The sequence below is a fragment of the Phyllobates terribilis genome, unplaced genomic scaffold (assembly GCF_046119375.1).
Source record: "Phyllobates terribilis strain yellow unplaced genomic scaffold, ASM4611937v1 Scaffold_1__5_contigs__length_1240528914, whole genome shotgun sequence".
Lineage (NCBI taxonomy): Eukaryota > Metazoa > Chordata > Amphibia > Anura > Dendrobatidae > Phyllobates > Phyllobates terribilis.
This window is the reverse complement of record NW_027362761.1, coordinates 1,041,390,223-1,041,416,901: the sequence shown is the minus strand read 5'-3', so window position 1 is coordinate 1,041,416,901 and position 26,679 is coordinate 1,041,390,223. Positions and strand designations below refer to the sequence as shown.

The 26,679-nt window shown below is 41.3% G+C and overlaps 1 protein-coding gene across 1 annotated transcript in view; it reads right to left on the bottom strand.

Annotated features, from left to right (window-relative positions):
* The window catches only part of DCHS2 (dachsous cadherin-related 2), a 464,316-nt gene extending 438,279 nt beyond the window's left edge, over window positions 1-26,037 (bottom strand). The window contains exon 1 of the mRNA XM_073645211.1: window positions 22,941-26,037. Coding sequence (XP_073501312.1) covers window positions 22,941-25,370 — 2,430 coding nt within the window. The 5' untranslated portion in view covers window positions 25,371-26,037. The remainder of the gene's footprint in view (window positions 1-22,940) is intronic.
* Between the last annotated feature and the right edge of the window lie 642 nt (window positions 26,038-26,679).

The following is a 26,679-nucleotide window of genomic DNA, read 5'->3' as shown; positions in this document are numbered from 1 at the left end:
TAGTAAGTTAATAAGTAAATACACTGCTCAAAAAAATAAAGGGAACACTTAAACAACAGAATATAACTCCAAGTAAATCAAACTTCTGTGAAATCAAACTGTCCACTTAGGAAGCAACACTGATTGACAATCAATTTCACATGATGTTGTGCAAATGGAATAGACAATAGATGGGAATTATTGGCAATTATCAAGACACCCTCAATAAAGGAGTTGTTCTGCAGGTGGGGACCACAGACCACATCTCAGTACCAATGCTTTCTGGCTGATGTTTTGGTCACTTTTGAATGTTGGTTGTGCTTTCACACTCGTGGTAGCATGAGAAGGACTCTACAACCCACAGAAGTTGCTCAGGTAGTGCGGCTCATCCAGGATGGCACATCAATGCGAGCTGTGGCAAGACGGTTTGCTGTGTCTGTCAGCGTAGTGTCCAGAGGCTGGAGGCGCTACCAGGAGACAGGCCAGTACACCAGGAGACGTGGAGGGGGCCGTAGGAGGGCAACAACCCAGCAGCAGGACCTCTTCCTCCGCCTTTGTGCAAGGAGGAACTGGAGGAGCACTGTCAGAGCCCTGCAAAATTACCTCCAGCAGGCCACAAATGTGCATGTGCCTGCACAAACGGTTAGAAACCGACTCCATGAGGGTGGTATGAGGGCCCGACGTCCACAGATGGGGGTTGTGCTCACAGCTCAACACCGTGCAGGACGCTTGGCATTTGCCACAGAACACCAGGATTAGCAAAGTCGCCACTGGCGCCCTGTGCTTTTCACAGATGAAAGTAAGTTCACACTGAGCACATGTGACAGACGTGACAGAGTCTGGAGACGCCGTGGAGAGCGATCTGCTGCCTGCAACATCCTTCAACATGACCGGTTTGGCAGTGGGTCAGTAATGGTGTGGGGTGGCATTTCTTTGGAGGGCCGCACAGCCCTCCATGTGCTCGCCAGAGGTAGCCTGACTGCCATTAGGTACCGAGATGAGATCCTCAGACCCCTTGTGAGACCATATGCTGGTGTGGTTGGCCCTGGGTTCCTCCTAATGCAGTACAATGCCAGACCTCATGTGGCTGGAGTGTGTCAGCAGTTCCTGCAAGATGAAGGCATTGAAGCTATGGACTGGCCCACCCGTTCCCCAAACCTGAATCCGATTGAGAACATCTGGGACATCATGTCTCGCTTCATCCACCAACGTCACGTTGCACCACAGACTGTCCAGGAGTTGGCGGATGCCTTAGTCCAGGTCTGGGAGGAGATCCCACAGGAGACCATCCCCAACCTCATCAGGAGCATGCACAGGCGTTGTAGGGAGGTCATACAGGCAGGTGGAGGCCACACACAATACTGAGACTCATTTTGACTTGTTTTAAGGACATTACATCAAAGTTGGATCAGCCTGTAGTGTGTTTTTCCACTTTAATTTTGGGGGTGACTCCAAATCCAGGCCTCCATTGGTAAATAAATTTGATTTCCATTGATGATTTTTGTGTGATTTTGTTGTCAGTACATTCAACTTTGCACAGAACAAAGTATTCAATGAGAATATTTCATTCATTCAGAACTAGGATGTGTTATTTGAGTGTTCCCTTTATTTTTTTGAGCAGTATAGTATAACATAGGGTACTTAGTTATCACTGTTTTGATCAAAACAACGTAAAAGCCATCCCACCGCAACAAGGTGTACCAGTCGGGATGTCCTGTCTCTAGTATTAAAACTTTACCATGTGTCAACTGATCCCAATTTTCATTTTTGAGTTTTCGAAAAATGGCTACAGAGGGAATGAGTTAAAGCTCCCTAATAAAATATTTTTTTTGTTTTCTGTAATTATTTTTTTACTAAGTATTCCAAATGTTAATATTTTCTCACATATTTTTATACCTTTGCTGGAGTGTATGAAGCCACTAATCCATACAACTTCTTCCCACCAAAGTAGTGCTAGTAGGGAAGAGCAATTCCCAGCAGTTGGAATACCACTGATGTGACATATATCACTTATCCAATCAATAAATTAGACATTTTGATAAAGGAGATTGGAGTCAAAGTAAATCAATTTATCTTTGCCAATCATAATTCTACCCTGAAGGCTTTATTTACCTTAGGGCTCAGGCACGTTCAATTTGACCCATAACATAGTGCGGAATATGGAACCACATATAAATATAGCAGATGGCCTCTGGTTTACTTTGTGTTTGGAGAGTAGTGCGCCATCTCTACAGAGGACCCAGTACAGTCTCTAATAGGTGGACCCAGGAAACTATAGGCCTGTGAGTCTTACTTCTATACTAGGAAAGAGCTTTGAACAAAATATTAAACAGCATGTATGTAAGTACTTGGATAAGAATACAGAAATTAACCAGAGCCAGCATGGGTTTGTAGCAAACAAGTCATGTAAGACTAACTTATTTTCCTTCTATGACTGAATGATTGACTGGGTGGATCAGAGAAATGCAGTAGATATAGTATATCTTGACTTCAGCAAAGCATTTGACAAAGTATCTCACACCATGCTTATTGAAAAAATGACCAACTATGGAATGGACAAGACAACTGTTAGATGGATTCATAACTGGCTTAGTGATCGGGCCCAAAGAGTGATCATAAATGGTTCCCCTTCCAGTTGGAAGAATGTCTCAAGTGGGGTACCACAAGGCTCTGTCCTGGACCCTGTGTTGTTTCTCATCTTTATCAACGATTTAGTTGAAGAAATTGAGGGTAAACTGATTAAATTTGCTGATGACACAAAGCTAGGAGGGATAGCTAACACTAGAGAAGAGAGAGAGAGGCTTCAAAAAGATCTAAACAAACTGGAGCAGTGGGCAGCAACTAACTGAATGGTTTTTAACAGGGAGAAATGCAGAGTCCTACATCTGGGCAAGAAAAATGAAAAAAAAAGCATATACAGAATGGGAGGAATAAAGCTAAGCAACAGCACATGTGAAAAAGACTTGGGTATACTAATAGATGAGGTTGGAAGGGAGGAATTTGGACTGAATTGCTGTCTGTATTTTATTAATTCTTTACATTTCTTTTTACTTAACATTCTGTCTATTGCAATCCCCATTAGGAAATGAGCTCCATTATTGGCAATTCTATCCAGTGTACATCTTGCCACATGTATGCATTCCTTGAACAGTCGGTCGGGGTTGCTTACTGCTGCGTGAGATGTGTGCACGTTGTGCATTTGGAAGCCCAGGTACTGGATCTAAATGAGCAGCTGGCAACACTGAGATCCATTGACAATATGGAATGGAGTCTGGTGCTCACTGAACAGCTGCTCACTGGGACTCAGGACAGTGAGGCCGCTAGTTGGGTGACAGTTAGAAGGGGGGGTAGAGGGAAGAGTGCCAGGGAGGCTAATCCTGATCTGGCACACCCAAATAAGTTTGCAAAGTTGGCAGATGAGGGGAGTGACGGTACAGGGGTAGCACTGCTGCAGCAAGGCATGTCCCCTGAAAGCTGGAGGAGTGTCAGCTCCAGTAAAGAGGGAAATAGGAGAGCAGGGCAGGCTAGGCAGGTGCTGGTAGTGGGGGACTCAATTATTAGGGGAACTGATAGAGCAATCTGTCACAAAGACAGGAATCGTCGAACAGTGTGCTGCCTACCTGGCGCTCGAGTCCGGCACATCGTTGATCGGGTTGACAGATTACTGGGAAAGGCTGGTGAGGACCCAGCGGTCATGGTGCACATTGGCACAAATGAAAAAGTTAGAGGTAGGTGGAAGGTCCTTAAAGATGATTTCAGGGAATTAGGCTGCAAGCTGAAAGCAAGGACCTCCAAGGTGGTATTCTCTGAAATACTACCGGTACCACGTGCCACACCAGAGAGGCAATGGGAGATTAGGGAGATAAATAAGTGTCTCAAGAACTGGTGTAGGAAGGAGGGATTTGGGTTCCTGGAGAACTGGGCCTACTTCTCAGTTGGCTACAGACTCTACGCTAGGGACCGGCTGCACCTCAATGGGGAGTGTGCAGCTGTGCTGGGTGAGAAAATGGCTAGATGGTTGGAGGAGTGTTTAAACTAGGGATTGGGGGGAGGGCATTCATTTTATAAGTAGGGAAGATAGTGCAGATAGTGACCTGGGCACAAATAAAGAAATTGGGGGTGGGGTTAGAACAGTCAATAAAGTAAGAAGGAATAGAGGTACAGAGAGATACATAAAATGCATGTACACTAATGCCAGAAGCCTCACCAACAAAATGGAGGAATTAGAATTAATTTTGTTGGAAAATAATTATGACATGGTAGGGATATCTGAGACGTGGCTGGACGAGAGCCATGACTGGGCAGTTAATTTACAGGGCTATAGTCTGTTCAGAAATGACCGTACAAACAAGCGAGGGGGGGTGTGTTTATATGTAAAATCATCCTTAAAACCCATCTTGCGGGAGGATATATGTGAATCTAATGAAAATGTAGAGTCCCTGTGGGTGGAGATAAGGGGAGGGGGAAAAAATAATAAATTACTGATAGGGGTTTGTTATAAGTCTCCAAAAATAATGGAAGCAGCGGAGAATATCCTCGTAAAGCAAATAGATGAAGCAGCGACTCAAGGAGAAGTCATTATTATGGGGGACTTCAACTACCCTGAAATACAATGGGGGACAGAAACCTGTAGTTCAAGCAAAGGTAATAGGTTTTTGACAACTATGAGAGACAATTACCTTTCACAACTGGTTCAGGACCCAACAAGAAGGGGGGCACTGCTAGACCTAATATTAACTAATAGGCCAGACCGCATATCAAATATATGAGTTGGGGGTCACTTGGGTAATAGTGATCACAAAATAATATGTTTTCATGTAATCTTTAATAAGATGTGTAGTAGAGGGGTTACAAGGACACTAAACTTCAGGAAGGCAAATTTCCAACGGTTGAGAGATGATCTTAGTGCAATAAACTGGGACGATATCCTGAGAGATAAAGCTACACCAAGCAAATGGGAGACATTTATTAGCATCCTGAATAGGACCTGTGCACAATATATACCCTATGGGAATAAACATGCTAGAAATAGGAGGAAACCACTATGGCTAAATAGAGCTGTAAGGGGCGCAATAAGTGACAAAAAGAAAGCATTTAGAGAACTAAAGCAAGTAGGTAGTGATGAGGCATTAAATAAATATAGAAAATTAAATAAATTCTGTAAAAACCAAATAAAGGTAGCAAAGATTCAGACAGAGAGACTCATTGCCAGAGAAAGTAAAAATAATCCCAAAATATTCTTTAACTACATAAATAGTACAAAACTAAAAAATGATAGTGTTGGCCCCCTTAAAAATAGTCTGGGTGAAATGGTGGATGAGGATGAGGAAAAAGCCAATATGCTAAATGCTTTTTTTTCAACCGTATTTACACAAGAAAATCGCATGACAGAAAACATGATTAGTGATAACAAAAATTCTCCATTAAATGTCACTTGCTTAACCCAGCAGGAAGTATGGCAGTGTCTAAAAATCACTAAAGTTGACAAATCCCCATGCCCGGATGGGATACACTGCAGGAATTAAGTAACATCATAGATAGACCATTATTTTTAATCTTTAAAGATTCCATAATAACAGGGTCTGTACCACAGGACTGGCGTATAGCAAATGTGATGCCAATATTCAAAAAAGGGGACAAAAACTGAACTTGGAAATTATAGGCCAGTAAGCTTAACCTCTACTGTGGGTAAAATCCTGGAGGGTTTCCTAAGAGATGCTATACTAGAGTATCTGAAGAAGAATAACCTCATGACCCAATATCAACATGGGTTTACGAGGGACTGACCGTTCCTGTAAAACTAATCTGATCAGTTTTTATGAGGAGGCAAGTTCTGGACTGGACAAGGAAATGCAGTGGATGTTGTGTATATGGACTTTTCCAAAGCTTTTGATATGTTTCCACACAAAAGGTTGATACATAAAATGAGAACAATGGGGATAGGGGAAAATATATGTATGTGGGTTAGGAATTGGCTCACTGACAGGAAACAATGGGTGGTTATTAATGGAAAACACTCAGACTGGGTCTCAGTTAACAGTGGGGTACCACAGGGGTCAGTATTGGGCCCCCTTCTTTTTAACATATTTATTAATGATCTTGTAGGGGGCATACAGAGTAATATTTAAATTTTTGCAGATGACACTAAACTCTGCAGAGTAATCAACACAGAGGAGGACAATTTTATATTACAGGAGGATCTATGTAAACTAGAAGCTTAGGCTGATAAATGGCAAATGAGCTTTAATGGGGATAAATGTAAGGTAATGCACTTGGGCAGAGGAAATAAAATGTATAATTATATGCTTAATTGTAAAACACTGGGCAAAACTGTAACTGAAAAAGACCTGGGTGTAATGGTTGACGACAAGCTCACGTTTAGTGGCCAGTGTCAGGCAGCTGCTGCAAAGGCAAATAAAATAATGGGATGCATTAAAAGAGGCATAGATGCTCATGAGGAGAACATAATTTTACCTCTATACAAGTCATTAGTGTGACCACACTTAGAATACTGTGTACAGTTCTGGTCTCCGGTGTATAAGAAAGACATAGCTGAACTTGAGAGGGTGCAGAGAAGAGCGACCAAGGTTATTAGAGGACTGGGGGGTCTGCAATACCAAGACAGGTTATTACACTTGGGGTTATTTACTGTGGAAAAAGAAGGCTTAGGGGTGATCTTATTACTATGTACAAGTATATGAGGGGACAGCACAAAGACCTGTCTACTGATCTTTTTACTCTGAGGTCAGAGACGGGGACAAGGGGGCATCTTCTACGTCTGGAGGAAAGAAGGTTTAATCATAATCACAGACGGGGATTCTTTACTGTAAGAGCAGTGAGACTATGGAACGCTCTGCCGCATGATGTTGTAATGAGTGATTCAATATTAAAATTTAAGAAGGGCATGGATGCCTTTCTTGAAAAGTATAATATTACAGGTTATATATACTAGATTCCTTGATAGGGCGTTGATCCAGGGAATTAGTCTGATTGTCGTATGGAGTCGGGAAGGAATTTTTTTCCCCAATGTGGTGCTTAGTGTTTGCCACATGGTTTTTTTTTGCCTTCCTCTGGATCAACATGTTAGGCTATGGGTTGAACTAGCTGGACTTAGTCTTCCTTCAACCTTAAAAACTATGTTACTATGTAATGAGTGGAACAGGCTGACACGAGAGGTGGTGAGTTCTCTTTCAATGGAAGTTTTCAAACAGAGGCTGGACAGACATCTGTCTGAGATGGTTTAGTGAATCCTGCATTGAGCAGGGGGTTGGACATGATAACCCTGGAGGTCCCTTGTAACTCTAACATTCTATGATTCTATGATGTTCTGTTTCATGTTTTTGTTCGATAATTAGCATCCAACAGAACATGTCACACTTTTTTATGGTGACTGATTATTGCTATTCAATACCGTGTGATGAGGACTTAAAGGAGTTGTCCACAATCTGGACAACCCCTTCTCAATCCCTGTTTCTCCCTTGTAAAATAACAACACTTATACTCACCTCCGGTGCCTGTGCCATTCCATAGGTGTGGGCACTGTCTCTCCTAGGAATGTGATCCTTGTGGCCAATCCGTGCTGGCTTCACTATCCTCTGCTGCATCTGCTCTCTGCTTTCCTCCAGATATCTTGATTTCTCCGAAGATGGGGAGAGTGAAACCAGTACTGACTGACCAAAGGGATCGTGTGACATAACGTCAGGAGAGCCAGTGCCAGGACCTGTGGAACAGTGCTGGCACCGGAGGGGAGTATACTGTGTAGGTGTTATTATTTTTCTGGTGGGAAACAGGGATTCAGAAGGGACTGTCCGAGTAGTGGACAACCCTTTTAATTCTTCAGCGCACATTCCTGTATCTCTATGATACATCTGGGGTCACTTTCCCTATGTATACTGTATATTTTCTTCAAGAATTATACCAGGCAGATTATTTAAGTTATCTTAAAAAATCTTTATACCTGCATTTCTTAATACTCAAGTAAAGAAAAAGTAGAACAAAAGAAGATACAAAATAGTGTTACATTTTGTGTAAATTATAAACTCTGAAACGCAACATAAATAATGTCATACCTTAAATTAGTGAGAGATTGGGCCAGGAATTTAAGTAAAATAAGAGGAGGAGGATGAAGTTTGAAAACCTCTTTGAAAATTGAGAGGCTAAGGGAAAGTGTAATGGAGCGTTGGAGTCATGGATCAGATGCGAAGATCTGCATGGGAGAAGATGATCAGAAGAAAATCATTAGTCATTAAACAGCATGAAAGTGGAGACGAGTACAAGTCCTGAAACTTACTTAGATAAACCTAACTATTCTTAAGAAAACAGTGTTTTTTACATATGGTAAGTCATCAATTTAGTTTCAGGAGCCATATAATAACATCTACCAATTCCAAGACTAACTATATCCTTTTTCTATCCAAGTTTAAATGCCACAAACTAAAGTGTCTTCAGTCTTTAGTTTATTCTAGACCTTCTCAAATATCAAACCATCGAAATACAATAGATGATTCAGCATTAGTTCTTAACTATCATCTTTTTCATTCTCTTAGCCTACACTACAAGTGCTGGTGGTCCTTCTAAGTGTGAGCGACAATGTCAGATTTCCTTGCCTTGAAGAGTTTGGAGGTCTGGCATTGTCACCTGCCAGTCCATCCTAGCTCTTCTCCAATATCAAAGCTTTAAAATACCATTCATGATGAAGATTTGGTTCTTATCCAATACTGATCATAGTTGAAGCATCAACTAAAAGATTCTGCTACTAAGACACAGATCATGTCATTGTCAAAAGTCTGTTTGTCTGTTCAGCAGCTACATAGCTAATTATATAATGAGCCCGAAAGAACACCCTAAAATAATAAGGCCAATTCTGAATTCAGCAGTAACTAATGGTTGATTCTGGAAAACTTTGTGCATTTCTCTGAGATTTCACATTGATCTTCAAGACCAACCCTTTTACTAACGTACACTTATGAGTTTCATGTTTTTCTAGTCCCAAAGCAAATTGACTGCCAATAAAATAATCTTACATTCGTGATTGCTTTGTAGACCTATGAAGCAAAGAGCTTTATGACTGATTAAAGGGTCATACATGTCTACTGAGTAAAGACTTATGCATGTCTACAGCCTTGTCCAGCTAAGACGCTAAACCTATAACGAAGGTGGACATATGATCAGATAGTCTTGTGCTGATTACACAATTTATTTCTAAAAAGGGAATGTTTCACATTACATGGGTTTCATAAAAGAATGCATAAATTGTTTGATCAAAGGAGATGCACCTTGAGACCAGTTGTTCTGCTGAGGGACATTCCCTGGTTAAGAGTTATCACAGGACATCAGAATTTAATACTGACAGCATCTAAGTGGAAAAGGATTTACAATTGTTCACGCTCCTTGCTTTCTGACATTACTCGTAATATAAACACAGTATCAGGTTAAGAATAAGGCACTAGAGGATGACCGCTTGTTTCAAGAGAGCGCCACACTGCAAAATGGCCTTGTCAGGGAGCAACCACAACAAATACATCACTGTGCGATGGATCACAAACTCATCTTTTTTTTTTAGGGCAAAACCTTATGTCCTTAATTCTCAATGTCTCATCAAAACTCTGAAATATTCTAGTACTTAATATCACACACAACATTTGTTGGAAGGCATAAAATATACGGTAGTTTCTTCTCACTACAATCATTATTATTATATTCCCCAAATCCACCCAAGGATATCGGTCTGTGTCTGCATCTGTCTGTCATGTAGAAAATGACTTTCTTGCTTAATGCGTTATCAGTGTAAAACTGCCCACACATTTGGATACTAGTTGGCCAATTGCTCGTTCAACTGACAGCTCCCACCTAATATCCCCATAAATATATGTATGCTCAGCATACAATTATTTTAAGTTGGAAGAAGGAAATAAGCAGCTGTCAGGCGCCTCTGAAAAAGGCTTATCTCATGCAGGAACAAAGAATAAGGCATGTTGATATCCAACATGCCCAATCCGTTTGCCCCTGAACATCTGGCACTGGTGGGTTAGGCCGTCATTTCCCTAATGTGTATGAGCACCTTAAAACCAGTGTAATTTTGAAAGAAATGACCACTATGAATAAAGCAATGATTAAATATATCCATGCAACATGATATTATAAAACAGACATAATGCCCGTTCATTGCCTTATGATACAATACTGACATTAAATGGCGCAGGCAAAGAGAACATATCGTAAGCAAGATACACAAGTAACAACCGCACCTACTGGATAAAGGGGATCTGTTGGAAGGCCTTTCTCCCTGAAAGCAGCACCACTATTTAATAGTTACTGAAGTCTCCAAAGGTGTTCTTGTAATCCCAATCAATGTGTCATTTTTGGTAAAAACGAGATTAAATTTAAATTTTCCTACATATGCTAATTAGACTTATCCAGTCAAGGAGGTGGAGACACTGCAGTCATGTCAAACTGTCAACACTTTATTCCCACTGTATATGGCAAGCTTGATGTCTCTGAGGACAGGGATCATAACTTTAAGTCTTGTCCTCTGGGATGTCGATTAAGCCATATAGGGCGGAATAAAGGCTTGCACAGCGTGACTTGACTCTGTCTTCACCTCTTTGACTGGAGAGACCCAATTAGCTTAAGGAGCAAGCGGGTATTCAACTTTAATTTTAGCAAAATAACATAATTTTGGGGATACCTTTGGAGACAGACTGTATTTTAGAGGTACATTTATAATTCTGCATACTTCAGAGCTCAAATCTCCCTTCTAGCTCAACGTCTTCGACTAGAAATTGCATTTACACCGTTCTGTAGCTCAATTCAGGGAACATCCATCCATTCCTACATTTTATTACAGGAGATCAGCTGAGCTATACGGACCATATCTCCTGACAAACTGATTGACTGTTTCCAATAACCAATAGAGTTATGAATGCAGCTCTTGGCCGTAAAATATGTTGTATCTCAGGACTGCTGAAAATTAACTAAAACAATGTATTTACTCAACTTTTAATGTAGATCATAACTATAAGCCAATTGTAAAATTTGGCCAAAATATGAACATACAATTCAATTTAAAGTGGAAAATCTTAAACTAATTTAGCAAATTATTTTAACGTGTTATTTCCTAACTGTCCAGAATCTTGGCAGACCGTAGACAGTAGGAAGAGATACAAAAAAGAGGGAGCACAGATAAGAGTGAACGCTACAGGCTGTGCATTGCAAAAACAATGTACATGTATTCACCATGCTTATCATTAAAGCCAACGTGTCACCATAATATACCCTGTTTAAAAAGAACCTTTCTACAGGTCAAAAACTGGCCAGTTTTTGCTCCAATTTAATTCCTGCCATGTGGTTCCAGAAATATGCAAAATCTTATGCTTTTTACAAGTGGGCATGGCTTACAAGATTCTCTGGAAGTGTGTCTTTAGGCATTATTACATTGTAAGCCACGCCCTGTTGTTGAAGAGCATAGCAATATACAAAAAAGCCTCTATCTCTAGAACCATATGGCGGATGTTAAAAAAAAGAAAAAGGATAATCAGCAGAAGAATAAAATAAGGACAGAAACTAGTAACTTTTTTCATATCACTCAGAATTCTTACATACATGACTAATGAATACATGAGCTCCGATATTGCTGCAAACTTTAAAAACGTAATTTAATTAGCGCTTTCTGATCAAAGAGCGCAAAAGCCATCCAACCACGTCAAGGTGACCTTTTAATATGGATGGTCCCTAATCATCAAATGTCCTACCTCTCCATGTGCCAAACCAGCCTCATAGTAGAACATTCCAAATTAAACAGTCACCTTGTCGTGGTTGGATGGCTTTTGCTTTCTTTGATCAAAAAACGCCAAGTAGCTTACGTTTTTAACGTAAGCAGCAATATTGGAGTTCATGTATTCATTAATCGGAGTGTGCTGACACATCATGTATGTATATTTTTGTATATTGGCCACATAGCGTATTTGTGCAGCTGTGCATTAATTTATAGTTTAAGGTGTGCGAGTCCTATTTTTCTTTTCTTTTATGTATCACTCTAAATTCTGTAAAATGCATTTTAATCAATTAATTAATGCATTGCATAGTATTACATGATAATTGATTGGGAAAGTAATTTAATTATAAAAAAAATATTTTAAAATTGAAATGTTTGACACGTATGAGGGAAAATCCATAAACATTAGAAACACATGTAAAACGTTCTTTACAATTGTTAAAAGAAATAAAGTAAAAATAAAAAGCTTTCTGCAATTAAGAGTCAGAAGACATCCAGATGCTCTGTCTCTAACACTTTGCCATATGCCACAGAACTGAACAGAAGGTCAAAACTACAGCGCACATGGAAGGGAGAATCTGCTATTCCCTTTAGACGGTGACATTTGATATCTTTTATGGTTTTAACATATTGATTGAGAGGTCAGGATAAAGAACAGTTCTAAAACTTTTAATAAATAGAATTGCATGTGGTTTTAACCACTGTTTTGATATCTAATGATCTCTTTAGTGAGGTGGACAAAACGAGATGTTTGGGTTGAAAATTGAGCCATGTATAGTCTCCAGAAATGACAATGAAGTTATTCTGAGTAGCTGGCTTCGGATAGATACGGGACTGTCGTAAGAAAATTACCAACAGGTGTCATAAAAAAAACTTAACCGCTTCTAAAATTGCTTAGAAACCCATAGTTATAGGCAGTGTACTGTCATATGTCTCTCTCTCTCTCTCTATATGCACATATATATATACAGTGCCTACAAGTAGTATTCAACCCCCTGCAGATTTAGCTGGTTTGATAAGATGCAAATAAGTTAGAGCCTTCAAACTGCAAACGAGAGTAGGTTTTATGAACAGAAGCATAAATCTTACAAACCAAAAAGTTATGTTGCTCAGTTGAATTTTATTAAATTTTAAACATAAAAGTGTGGGTCAATTATTATACAACCCCTATGTTTAATATTTTGTGGAATAACCCTTGTTTGCAATTACAGCTAATAATCGTCTTTTATAAGACCTGATCAGGCCGGCACAGGTCTGTGGAGTTATCTTGGCCCACTCCTCCATGCAGATCTTCTCCAAGTTATCTAGGTTCTTTGGGTGTCTCATGTGGACTTTATTCTTGAGCTCCTTCCACAAGTTTTCAATTGGGTTAAGGTCAGGAGACTGACTAGGCCACTCCAACACCTTGACTTTTTCCCTCTTGAACCAGGCCTTGGTTTTCTTGGCTGTGTGCTTTGGGTCGTTGTCTTGTTGGAAGATGAAATTACGACCCATCTTAAGATCCTTGATGGAGGAGCGGAGGTTCTTGGCCAAAATCTCCAGGTAGGCCGTGCTATCCATCTTCCCATGGATGCGGACCAGATGGCCAGGCCCCTTGGCTGAGAAACAGCCCTACAGCATGATGCTGCCACCACCATGCTTGACTGTAGGGATGGTATTCTTGGGGTCGTAAGCAGTGCCATCCAGTCTCCAAACGTCACGTGTGTGGTTGGCACCAAAGATCTCGATCTTGGTCTCATCAGACCATAGAACCTTGAACCAGTCTGTCTCAGAGTCCTCCAAGTGATCATGAGCAAACTGTAGACGAGCCTTGACATGACGCTTTGAAAGTAAAGGTACCATACAGGCTCGTCTGTAACGGAGACCATTGCGGTGGAGTACGTTACTTATGGTATTGAATGAAACCAATGTCCCCACTGCCATGAGATCTTCCCGGAGCTCCTTCCTTGTTGTCCTTGGGTTAGCCTTGACTCTTCGGACAAGCCTGGCCTCGGCACGGGAGGACACTTTCAAAGGCTGTCCAGGCCGTGGAAGGCTAACAGTAGTTCCATAAGCCTTCCACTTACGGATGATGCTCCCAACAGTGGAGACAGGTAGGCCCAACTCCTTGGAAAGGGTTTTGTACCCCTTGCCAGCCTTGTGACCCTCCACGATCTTGTCTCTGATGGCCTTGGAATGCTCCTTTGTCTTTCCCATGTTGACCATGTCTGAGTGCTGTTCACAAGTTTGGGGAGGGTCTTAAATAGTCAGAAAAGGCTGGCAAAAGAGATCTTTAATCCACACATGTGAAGCTCATTATTCTTGGTGCCTGAACTACTTCTTAATACTTTAGGTGGACCAAACAGAATTCTTGTGGTTTGAGGGGTTGAATAATAAATGACACTCTGAATTAACTTTTAACGTTTTTAATAAAAAAAAAAAAAAAAAATTTGCTGCAGTGCATTTCCCACTTCCAGGCTGATCTACAGTACAAATGTCACAATGCCAAGTTAGTTCCGCATGTGTCAACCAGCTAAATCTGCAGGGGGTTGAATACTACTTGTAGGCACTGTATATATATATATATATATATATATATATATATATATGTATACATATATTGCATATGATTAAACTGTAAATACTTAGAAAACACGTAAATACTTTGCTATGACCCAAGAAATATTAAGGCACAATCTACTGGTATTGATCCATGCCTAGGAAAAGTCTAGAGTATGTGCACATGTTAAAGGAACTCTGTCAGTACAGAATGACTGTTCAAACCAAGTTCGGTGCATCATGGCATTGCCAAACATTTAAGTACATCATCCAACCTGCTTGTTTTTCCTCTATCTCCCCCTTCCATCTCTCGCTACTTTGATTGACAGCTCTGGCTTGATAGGGCCTGAGAAGGGTGGAGGCAGATGAAAGCCAAGCAGTTCAGAAGATGCACTTACAGGTGCATCTCACTAAATTAGAATATCATCAAAATGTTTATTTATTTCAGTTCTTCAGTACAAAAAGTGAAACTCATATATTATATAGAGTCATTACAAACAGAGTGATCTATTTCAAGTGTTTATTTCTGTTAATGTTGATGATTGTGGCTTACAGCCAATGAAAACACAAAAGTCATTATCTCAGTAAATTAGAATACTTTATAACAACAGCTTGAAAAATGTTTTTAAAATCCAAAATGTTGGCCCACTGAAATGTATGTTCAGTAAATGCACTCAATACATGGTCAGGGCTCCTTTTGCATCAATTACTGCATCAATGCGGCGTGGCATGGAGGCGATCAGCCTGTGGCACTGCTGAGGTATTATGGAAGCCAGATTGCTTTGATAGCAGCCTTCAGCTTGTCTGCATTGTTCGGTCTGGTGTCTCTCATCTTCCTCTTGACAATACCCCATAGATTCTCTATGGGGTTAAGGTCAGGTGAGTTTGCTGGCCAATCAATCACAGTGATACTGTTGTTTGTAAACCAGGTATTGGTACTTTTGGCAGTGTGGACAGGGGCCAAGTCCTGCTGGAAAATAAATTTCCATCTCCAAAAAGATTGTCGGCAGAAGGAAGCATGAAGTGCTCTAAAATTTCCTGGTAGACGGCAGCGCTGACTTTGGTCTTGATAAAACACAGTGGACCTACACCAGCAGATGACATGGCCCCCCAAACCATCACTGATTATGGAAACTTCACACTAGACCTCAAGCATCTTGGATTGTGTGCCTCTCCACTCTTCCTCCAGACGTTGGGACCTTAATTTCCAAATTAAAATTGGAAGTCTAGGACCTTGTGGAGTGTGTCAATGACTGCCTTCTGGACATCTGTCAAGTCAGCAGTCTTCCCCATGATTGTGGAGCCTACTGAAACAGACTAAGGGACCTTTTTAAATGCTTAGGAAGGCTTTGCAGGGTTTTTTTTTATTTTAATTTACTGAGATAACGACTTTTGTGTTTTCATTGTCTGTAAGCCATAATCATCAACATTAACAGAAATAAACACTTGAAATAGATCACTCTGTTTGTAATGAGTTTCACTTTTTGTATTGAAGAACTGAAATAAAGTAAGTTTTTGGTGATATTCTAATTTTGGGAGATGCACTTGTAAGTATTTGCTGCAGACATTTCTGCTATAAATACAGGTGTTGTCAAGAAAAATGCAGAATAAAATATGCGCAATGTGTTTTTTACAGGTTTTTTTTTCATCCATTTTTTATGCGTTTTTCCCTATTGATTAGAATAGATGAAAAACGCTGATGGAATTGACATGCTGCAGATGTGAAACGGCTTCAAATCTGCAAGGAAAAATTAAGCAACATGGAATCTGCAATGAGGAATCTCATTCACTTTGCTGGTACTAGGAAATCCTTCAGTTTATATGACAAGACTGTGAAAAAATGCAACAAAAATGCAGAAAATACTAAAAGGGGTTTTCCCATGAACAAAAGTTGATTTTGAACAATAGATGTTGGAATAATAATAAGTTACACAATTGGATGTGTTTAAATAAAATGTTCCTGTGCTGAGATAATCTTATAAATGTGCCCCTGCTGTGTACTGTGTAATAGCTGTGTCTGACCGTGCAGGAACATGGTCTGATCATACCACATCTCCTGGGCAGGGGAGGGAGCAAAAGAGTATACAGGCATTACAGCAGGGGATCACAGCTGATTCTTTCTGTGAGGTAAAACATTTCACTGTCTGTTTTTAAACAATGTTTTACTTCAAACAAAGAATCAGCTGCAACCCTATGCTGTAATGTCTCTATACTCTTTTGCTTCATCCCCTGCCCAGGAGCTGTGGTATGATCAGATCGTGTTCTGTACACGGTCAAACACAGCCATTACACAGGGGAACATTTATAAGATTATCTCAGCACAGGGACATTTTACTTAAAGACATCCAATTGTGGAACTTATTATTATTCAAAGATCTTTTGTTTATGAGAAAACTCCATTAATGTTTGCACATACAACAAATGGTGCAATTGCATTTGCCAATAATTGGGAATGAGCGTTCCTAGGAATGTTCATTTCCTGATTAGTGGCCTGTCTAAACAGGCTGGGTAGGGTGATGAGGGTGACCATAAGTGAGAGGTGACCGACCAGGAGGGATAGCAAGATCCTGAAGATAAGTAACTAAGAAAGACAGAGTAGCTCTCCGGAGACAGGTCTTGGGAGAGGACACCTAGTCACGAGACCTTGGGCTTGTAAAACTGTGAGGTAAAGGGCCTAAACAGGGCTGAGTACGGGGGACTAGTGAAGAATCTTGAGAGGATGTTCCAGGGCGCCAGTAGTAGAAGAAATAGGACATAGAACCGCTGAACAAGTGAAGGAGACTTGTTGATCTAGACGGTAGCAATAAAACTGGGTTGTGGCGAAGTAGGGAGAAACAGCAGACACAAATAGCCCTGGAGTATACTACTGAGGAAGGATACTGCGTGGAAAATGCTTCATATTGCAACGTCCTAAAGACTTTGTCCCCACTATCCCTTGTACATAACCCTGACTAGGTTGCCGTTTAGTAAACAGTTTATTTTAGAATGGTGGTCTCCCTCATTGTACTGTGAAACATCTGGTCACAGTTCAATGAGATGTGAAACATCGGTTACACGTGGCCTGCTTGAGCGTAATGCCCTTTCAGCACAAATGCACACATCCAGCCAGGATCTCCATTTTCATGTAACTCAGGAACATGCCTCGCCCGCGGATACCACACCGCGCCACGTTACAACTGTGGTAAGTGAATGTGCCCTATACTTAGAAAACAGCTCCAAGCTCAATAACGGGCAAGCTTTTAGAAGCTCAATATACTCGTAGTAATCGCAGAAATCCCAGCAGCATTTTGCTCTGCCTACTATATTGTAGGACATTGAAGCACGCATTATTACATTGCAACTAAAATGTAACTATTTTTTTATATGTATTGTTACCTTTTAAATATTAATATAAATCAGTTGGGGTCTGGGTCCTGAGACCCTAATAGGCCAATCAATAGGCTATGCAGAAAAGCTAAGCCTCTACATAAGTGCACATATAGCAGTATATAAGCTCAATAGAAAGTCTATGGAAATGCGTTAATGCTCATGCAGGAGTTGGAACTTTAGTTTTTTTGAGTTATTGGTGGTGGTCTCAGGACTCAATACTCACCAATCTACAGGATGTTTATGGGCTAAGGCGTATAAAATTTTTTTAAAAGTTTAATATTATTTTAATGGGTCTGACTAGGATTAGACGTAAGGGACAGCTTTTTTTATAGACAGCACCACTCATGTCCATGGGTTATGTAAGGTACTGTATCTCGGAATGGGGCTGAATACACAGCTTAAAGCAGGATGTGGAACTGTTTCCTGGAAAACTGAAGTTCTATTGTGGTTCTTAAAATTTTACAACCAGTTATTTTGGTTCACAATCCAAAAAAGGTGGTAATCCCAACTTCTACAATAGCATGTGCTAGTTAAATGGTTTGTCTCAAGATCATTATTCAGGATTGCACTACTCCCTTGCCCTACTGTTCCTAAGGGGCGGGGATCTCCTAATTTATTGACAATTTAGACAAGTGGCATGGTTACACCACTGACCCAAAGTTGGCGCTTGCTGATGCTGTAAGCAGGGCCGCCATCAGGGCATTACTGCCCTTACTGGTGAATGGGGCCCGGTGAGCAGAGGGGCCCGGATGGGGCCCCTCCACTCCTCACCGAGCCCCCGGCAATCTGAACTTGCATCCTCGGACGGAGGTTCACTTTAAATCTATTACCGTGCAGGAAGCTCCCGCACGGCAATACTTAACAGCCGCAAGCCAATCACAAGCTGGCAGCTGCCTGACCCCAGCGCGCACGTCGCCAGTGTATGACGTTACTGCCGACCTGTGACTGGCTGGCACCTGCGCCTCAGATGAGAAGGAGAGTCGTCGCTGGAGCGGCGGCAAGGTAAGGAGAATTTCTTTTATTTTACTTTTTTGTAAAGTGGAGACATGGGGGCAGCATGATGATGAGACACATGGGGGCAGCATGGTGAGGGGTCACATGGGGCAGCATGATAATGAGACACATGGGGCAGGATGATGAGACACATGGGGGCAGGATGATGATGATGAGACACATGAGGGCAGGATAATGATGATGAGACACATGGAGGCAAGATGATGATGAGACACATGGGGTCAGGAAGCTGATGATGAGACACATGGCAGGATGATGATGATGAGACACATGGGGGCAGGATGATGATGATGGGACACATGGGGGCAGGCGGGTGGTGATGAGACATATGGGGCAGGCTGGTAACGATGAGACACATGGGGCAGGATGTATTTTATTTTTGAGGATACTGTTTTCAGTGAGAGGGGGTCCTGTTACTGTGCAGGGAGGAACTATGTCACTTTTTTTTCTTCATGTGGTGTAGTGTAGAAGTTGGGATAAAATTATGGAATGTGCTCTGTAAACTGCTATAGATAATTGTTATTTTCTGCAAAGAAGAGTCCTGGCTGGAAGTGATAGCGGTCTGTGCTGGATGAAGGAGAAAAGCGAAGATGAAGGACTTCAACTAGAGACGTCACTGGTGAGTTGGTGTGTTACCTGTACACTATACACTACACTATACACAGGGCTCCAGTGTATAATGTCACTGATGATCCCTGTATTACCTGTACACTGACACCCTGTATTACCTGTACACTGACACTATATACAGAGCTCCTGTGTAAAATGTCACTGGTGATCCCTGTATTACCTGTACACTGACACTATATACAGAGCTTCTGTGTATAATGTCACTGGTGATCCCTGTATTACCTGTACACTGACACCATACACTGTATACTATGTACAGAGCTCATATAATGGCATTTATGTTAATATTAGTATTGTGTTTTTTTATTAATGAGCAGTATTGTAGTATTCAGTCACTATGTGATGGTAATATGTGGTCTGGCTATGGTGTGGCAGGATTTGTTCCTTGTATGTGGTATTTGGTCACTATGTGGTGGTAATATGTGGTTTGGTCATGGTGTGACGGTATTTGTTCCTTGTATGTGGTATTATTCGGTCACTATGAGGTGGTAATATATGGTCTGGTCATGGTGTGACGGTATTTGTTCCTTTTATGTGGTATTATTGATCATTTTTAAAAAATGTATGTGACACATTCCCATAAAGAAAAATATATCAAAAAGACTATTGGGTATTATAAGAAATGTTTAATAGGTTAGAGTAGAGTAGGGCCCGGCCAGAAGAGTCTACCTTGTCGTGGTGGCGGTTTAAAAAATCTTTTGGCCAAAACAAAAGCTGCTGGATATGTATGTGATCTGGTGTTAGATGGGAACTGTTAATGTGTGATTGGTGAGGATTTGGTGCAGAAGTGGAGTTTTTCCAAGAGTGGGCGGTGGGACTGTGGAAGGTTCAAGGGGTGGAGGCGGAGCTGGGTAGAGGCGGAGCTCGGGTGGAGCGTGGGCGGAGTCTCAAGGGGGTCCAAAAATGTGGCCAGTATGGGGCCCTGAAATTCCTGATGGCAGCCCTGGCTGCAAGCAGAGGCCTCTTTGCTTCTGCAGCATCAGTGAAGCACAGGGTGACTGAAGCTGTCCCAATTCAGTGATACGACCAGCCATTGTATATTCGCTGCAGAAGTAGCTGGTAAACTAGGAAACGAGAAGTAAACTATAGAATTAAAATGTTTCCATTTCTAATGAACGGAGAGGATTTTTAACAAATAAATTGCTAAGTTATTGGTTTTTAGAAGCACTTTGCAGTGTCACTCATTTATTATGTTGAGACAACCCCTTTAAGCTACAGTATTAGATAAAATGCGTTTGATAAAAATCTAGACAAATTACAATTTTCCTGTTGTGAGTAAATTGGATATAGTAATCACCTCTCAAATAAGACATTTTAATGCAAAAGCCCAACAAAAATGTGGATTCAAAAGCCAAAAACCTAATTCTAAGAGAAAAAACAAACAGTAATAATAAAAAAAAGGCTCCGACATCTAACAACATAATTGATAGCTTCAAACAAGAACAACTTCACAGGATATATGTTTTTCCGAGAATTTTTTTTTCCAAGCTGTCAGTGAAGTGAAATATTAATCTGTAAACGAGATTTGTGAGACCTTTTAGCTCCAATGTTGTCACTGCAGCTTTTCAAATCTACAGTCTGAAATATAAGCATAGACATTGTGCTAATGCTGATTTACCTGTGATTAGAGCAGGAGAAACAGCAGGGATTGTCTCTCAACTTGTGCTAAGAGGTGCTGAGTCTCTCATATTTACCCATGCCGTTTTCAGACACCTTATCAATGCATAATACAGGAAAATTATTCTGTAATTAACATAAAAATAGTCTAACGGTGGGCTTACACTAGCTGATGGCGGCCATTAAATGACTTGATTGCCCACACGTTTGCCAATCGGCGGTCGTTTAATAGTCTGTTCAGACAGGCCGACTACAGTTACAATGTGCACTGAACAATTATCAATAAATCATTCTTTACGCGTAGACTATCATTCTTTTCGGCAGCACGTTATGTTCACACAACAATGTGCTACCGAGAACGATGATTTTTATGCAAGCTTAAAAATATTTTCACCGTACAACCAAGCATTTTCCTTTTTTGCCGGCCGATAAGCAGCCTGTTTACACTGCCCAATTATTGGGAAACAAGTTCCCCATCAGACATCAGAGAACAGGGATTTAAATGAATACATTCAAATTCTACTAACTATTTAAAGGGAACCTGTCATGTGAAAAAACGCTGTTAACCTCCAGATGAGTTCAAGATGATCTACAAGGTTAATAGCGGTCAGAAGCCATGCAGCAGCCACAGTGAAAGCCCGGCTACTGGGAAGAAACTAACTTTATTTCTCCCGGCAACCTCCTGCTTTCAGTCATAGAGGTGTGGAGGTGCAGCTTCAGTCACCACTCAGTACACAGTGCATGACGGCTGTAACTACTCCCCGACACTGATTGACAGTCGGCTCTGTACTGATTCATTGCTGAGCCGGCTGTAAGTCAGTGCCAGGTTTGATTTCAGCCACCGCTCACTCTGTACTGAGCGGTGACGAAAGCCATGCTGGCCGCGCCTTTATGACTGAAAGCTGGAGGCTGCTGGGAGGAATAAAGTTAATTTCCTCCCGGCAGCCGGGCTTTCAATGCGACAGCTGCACGGCTTCATAACGTTATTAACATGTGGATTAACCCGATATCTGCAGGGTAATACAGTTTTTTTTACATGACAGGTTCCTTTAACCAAGTTTTATTTTCAACTTACATATGAAGGGAGAATGATAAAAAGCTGGTGCAAGTTCTGTGGGAAAAGTCTCATTACAACTCATGAAACCTATTCATGTTCGCTATGAGTCCCGTGGGTGGAGCGATTTAAAGGGTTGGTTGAACAAATATTAATTTGTTCTCTTTAATATTACAATATTACAAAAAATAAACATTTTTCAATCAGAATTACTTTTTAAAAATTATCCAGTGTCTAAATGTTGCTGTCACATGCTTGTTCTAGCTGGTGTTTTTTTTAATCCAGAACGTTCACCTAATGTGTTCTATGCTTGTGATCCCACACAGTCACCACTGTGCCTCGGTGTCACTATCCAGATCCTCTTTTTCCCGGGCCATGGAGTTATTCCTTGTATTGTATGGGTGCATCAATAAGAATCAGCATGCTAGACTGTGCTTAAGGTCAGCACCACAATGACCACCAGTAGGAGGTGCAATAACAAGTATGGATTGCAATAATTTAATAATTCTCTTTGAAAAATTATTTTGCCTAACTTAACAGAACAAATATTTAATCACGGGCAACAACTTTAATAATTGGCAGCCTTTCTTGTGTGAATGCCATTTTGCTAACTGTCAGTCACTAATAACATGTCAGATTTTGAGCAGGAATGAATTACAAGTTACAGTAAATCTTTTCCTTCCAAATTATATATTACTCTGTTCAACTTCTCCAGCTCTATACTTCCTTACAGATACATTTTTTTATCTACAAATTAAAAGATTGAATATAACTTGTATGCAATGAATTGCCTGTTTACTCTGGGCTTATGGGCCCAGGGGTAGTCCTATTGAAGTGCGGGCAGCTAAAGAAGATGGCATGATAAAGTGCAAAAGTGCATGAAGATCAACCTGAAAACAGAATGAACTCTACAGGAAGGCGTTAAACAGGGATGTCGCATGACACTTTATTCTACATTATTCTTACCTGAAGGAAGCAGTGTCCTATGGCGGATTGTTCTTGCAGGGTTACATTATAGAATTGTTGCAAGAAAACTGGTTCATTGTCATTGACGTCCTCAATTACTATTGTCACCGGACAAGTGGCAGACAGTGGAGGAATACCATGGTCAGTAGCTACAACAACTAAGTTCAATTCAGCTTCTGTCTCAAAGTCAAGTGTTTTATTAATGCTGAGAACCCCTGTAAGTGGGTCTAACATGAAGCCTGAAGACAAAGCACTGTCTTGAAGGCTATAAGTGATCCTAGAATTTGGACCAATATCGTCCAAGTCCTGGGCATTAAGGGTCAATACAGCAGTACCAGCAGATGCAGCTTCAGAAACTGTGACAAGGTATCCTTCAGGGTGAGTAAAAACAGGGGTCTCATCATTCAGATCAGTGACAGCAACAAGTAGTGTTTTAAGTGTGTGTAGAGGAGGAGAGCCGGAATCTTTAGCAAGTAATTTTAGCTCATATAAATCCTTATGCTCACGATCCAGGGGTGCTTCAACACACAAAAAATATATTTGAGGTGCAACAGAACGCAGAGAGAAAGAGCCATCAGACCCTTCTAAACTCAGAGACACCTGCTGTGGTGCACCAAATTCAACATTTTGCCGTTGCCCCATTATGTTTCTATATCGTTCTCTTTGCTCCTTATTATTGTTAGGTGTTGTATTAAATAATGACTGTCTCAATATGCCATCACTTTCTCCCAGGGCATCGCTGTATAGAGTAGTATCTTCTTGTTCCCCTCTTTCCTGACCTTTAGTAGTCTCCAAAGGAACATCCTGAAGCTCTAAATCAGGGTCAGATACAGAAATTCTTGCAAGATACTCGCCAACCCTTGCTCCCTCGGATATTTCTGGGTGCCCACTGTCAGTAAGAAGTGTAATTTGTATTTGGGGCTTGTTATCATTAACATCAAGAACTTTTATTAAAACAAGGACGCTTGACACTTCAGGTTGTGATCCTCCATCTTTAGCTTGTACCACAAGTTGATGAAAAGCCTTCTGCTCTCTGTCTAAGGGTCGATTAACCCTTACAATGCCACTGCTTTCTTCAATTAAAAAGTAGCCTTCATCAGATCGTAATATGTACCTCACCTCCCCACTGCTACCTAAATCTGGGTCAGTTGCATGAACTGTGCAAATTGGTGTGCCTACTGGAGCATTTTCCCAAGCCCATCCTTTATATTTTGGCTGGTCAAAGGTTGGAGGGTTGTCATTTGCATCCAACACCGTAATGTCTACTAAAAGTCTTCCAGTCCTTCGTGGATAGCCACCATCAAAAGCCTCAACTTCCAGCTGATACCTGTCAAGCTCCTCCCTATCTAACCAGCGAACTAATACGAGATCCAAGGGATGAAAAGTAGAATATGATTGTAGCTTTCCATGTGAGGCTAATCGGTCACTATTCTCCCCTGCATACCAATCATATAGATAACCCTCTTGTGCATTAGGACCATGGCCCTCAAATGTATATTCATGATCTTGGTTGGTATCTGTAACCAGAGACATGCCTTCTGCATACTCAAGCTCAGCATCTTTATGTTCTGGTCCTTCAGCACTTGATTTCCCACTTTGTCCCATTATACCCAATTCACTATAAGACTTCACTGCTACCAATGTCCCTCTGTGTTCTGCTTGTAACCCTTCACTAGTCTCATTTATAAAGTCTGAGACGTCTACATGAACATATACATTGTCCTGCCCAAACTTATCATGTTCTTGCCATTCCTGGACCGTTGGTATTTCAATATCAGCCTTTTCAGTCTGCACCCCTGCATTCTTTTCTGCCTTCTCCAAAACTGAAAAATCCTTCCCTGCACCCACACCAGTTCTGCTCTCCCCATACCTGAGGGTGAAGGCACTTCCTTGGCTACCTCTAATCAAAGTGTAACCCCTGAGTCCATATTCCCCAGTGTCTAGGTCTCTGGCTGCAGGTAACCTGAAGGTGGTGCCAGGTGGTGTCAGCTCAGATACTTGCAGTCTCAGCGATTCCACAGGAAAGGTGGGTGAGTGGTCATTAACATCTTGCACCTTGATCTCTACTTGGACAACATCCCCTAGTAAAGTGGCAGCCACAAAGCTGTAATGTTGTCTTCTCTCTCTGTCCAGAATTCTTAATGTCCTGACAATGCCAGTCTCAGTGTCAATGTGAAAGTCCCTAAGTACTGGTGACTCTCCATCCTCCTCAGATAGAAAAAAACCTTCTCCAGGGCTCCCTTCTGGCAGTCCAGCCCTGATATCTCCTACCAAGGTTCCTGGTGGCAGTCCTTCATCCACTGCCAGGCTGAGATTGTGCACCTGAGCTCTGCAGTAAGTGCCCATGCAGAGCAGCATCAGCAGTAGAGGCAATGACTGGCAGCAGCAGCATCCCATGCCTTTATCACCTCTGCACCTTCTGCGTGGCATCCTCTCAATCCAAAAGACTCAGTCTCCAAAAGGCTTTGTCAGTGCCATGCATATGCATAGACGTCTCCTGTGCCAGTCAGTGTGAGACAACACTTTTATCCTCAGAGTGAAGGGCATAAAACATCCAGACTATCCCCTCTGGTGTCTGCAGCTCATATTTAAAAATCAAGGACTGTTCTTCAGGTCCAGATGACCTGGCAGACTGTGTTAGAATAATGCTGAGATCCAGAAAAATAACTCCCTCCTTCCTGGAAGAAATGCAGTATCCTGTCTCCTGTATCTGTCCTATGCAATGAGAAAAAGAAAAAGAAAAAAAACCTTCAATATTTCCACTCACATCTGGTTTTCTTCTGCTGGATTTTTGTCCTTTCCCATAGAATCAGGTGCATGCTCTGTATTACTGCATGCTGATATTGTCAATAGGAAAATCATATAATCCTCTGGAGCAAAGATAAGAGAGGAAAAAGAAGCAGGAAAAGTTGATGGGAATAACAAGTGTGTGAGTGAGTGTGTGTGGCAGCAGCAGCAGCAGCAGCCTGGTCCCTGCAGTGCTACCTCCTCCCAGTACAGACAGTGTAGTGTGCCTCTGCTCTGCCTGTCTAGAGCTGTGCCTGCTCCTGATCATGTGATCCCAGCAAGGGCAAAGCCTTCTCCTAGCATTACACTGCAGTAAGCATCTATCACTCACTACTACTACTACTACAGCCCTGACTGCACACTCATCAGCCTGCACACCCTGCAATGCATGGCTATGAGAGAGGGTCCTAGAAGTAACAGCTCCTCACATCACATACTGCCCTGTGCATGCTATAGATGCAGGATGTCTGTGTTTTCTGCTTTTGTTTAATGAAATGCATGAAAATGACAAATACGCTCCAAATATATAATAATAGGATCCTCATTTCCCCCAAAGGAGAAAATGTAATCACAAGTTGCTGAGCTTTCTTCTGCTAGAAAGTTGTTAAAAACTATTTCAGAAGTTTTTGATTTACATTTTTCCAGGGAAAACTGGTTAACAACCAATACGGCCGGAACTGCAAGGCACATAGGTTCTGTTCACATGACGGTTTGGGATCCATTTAAAAGAAAGGCAGTAGGAAAAAACGGATATGTAAAAAAAGAGGATGTTCAGTAAGCGGATACCAAGGTTTCTATTTTTAAAAAGGATCCAACAAATGGATCAATGTAAAAGTGGAAACTTTGTTGTTTTTTTATCTGTTTGCATCCTCTTGTTTCATTATGAACAGATGTGGTTTTACTAGAGATGTCTCTGAACACCCCTATTGTTCTGGGCAAGCGCACTGTGTAA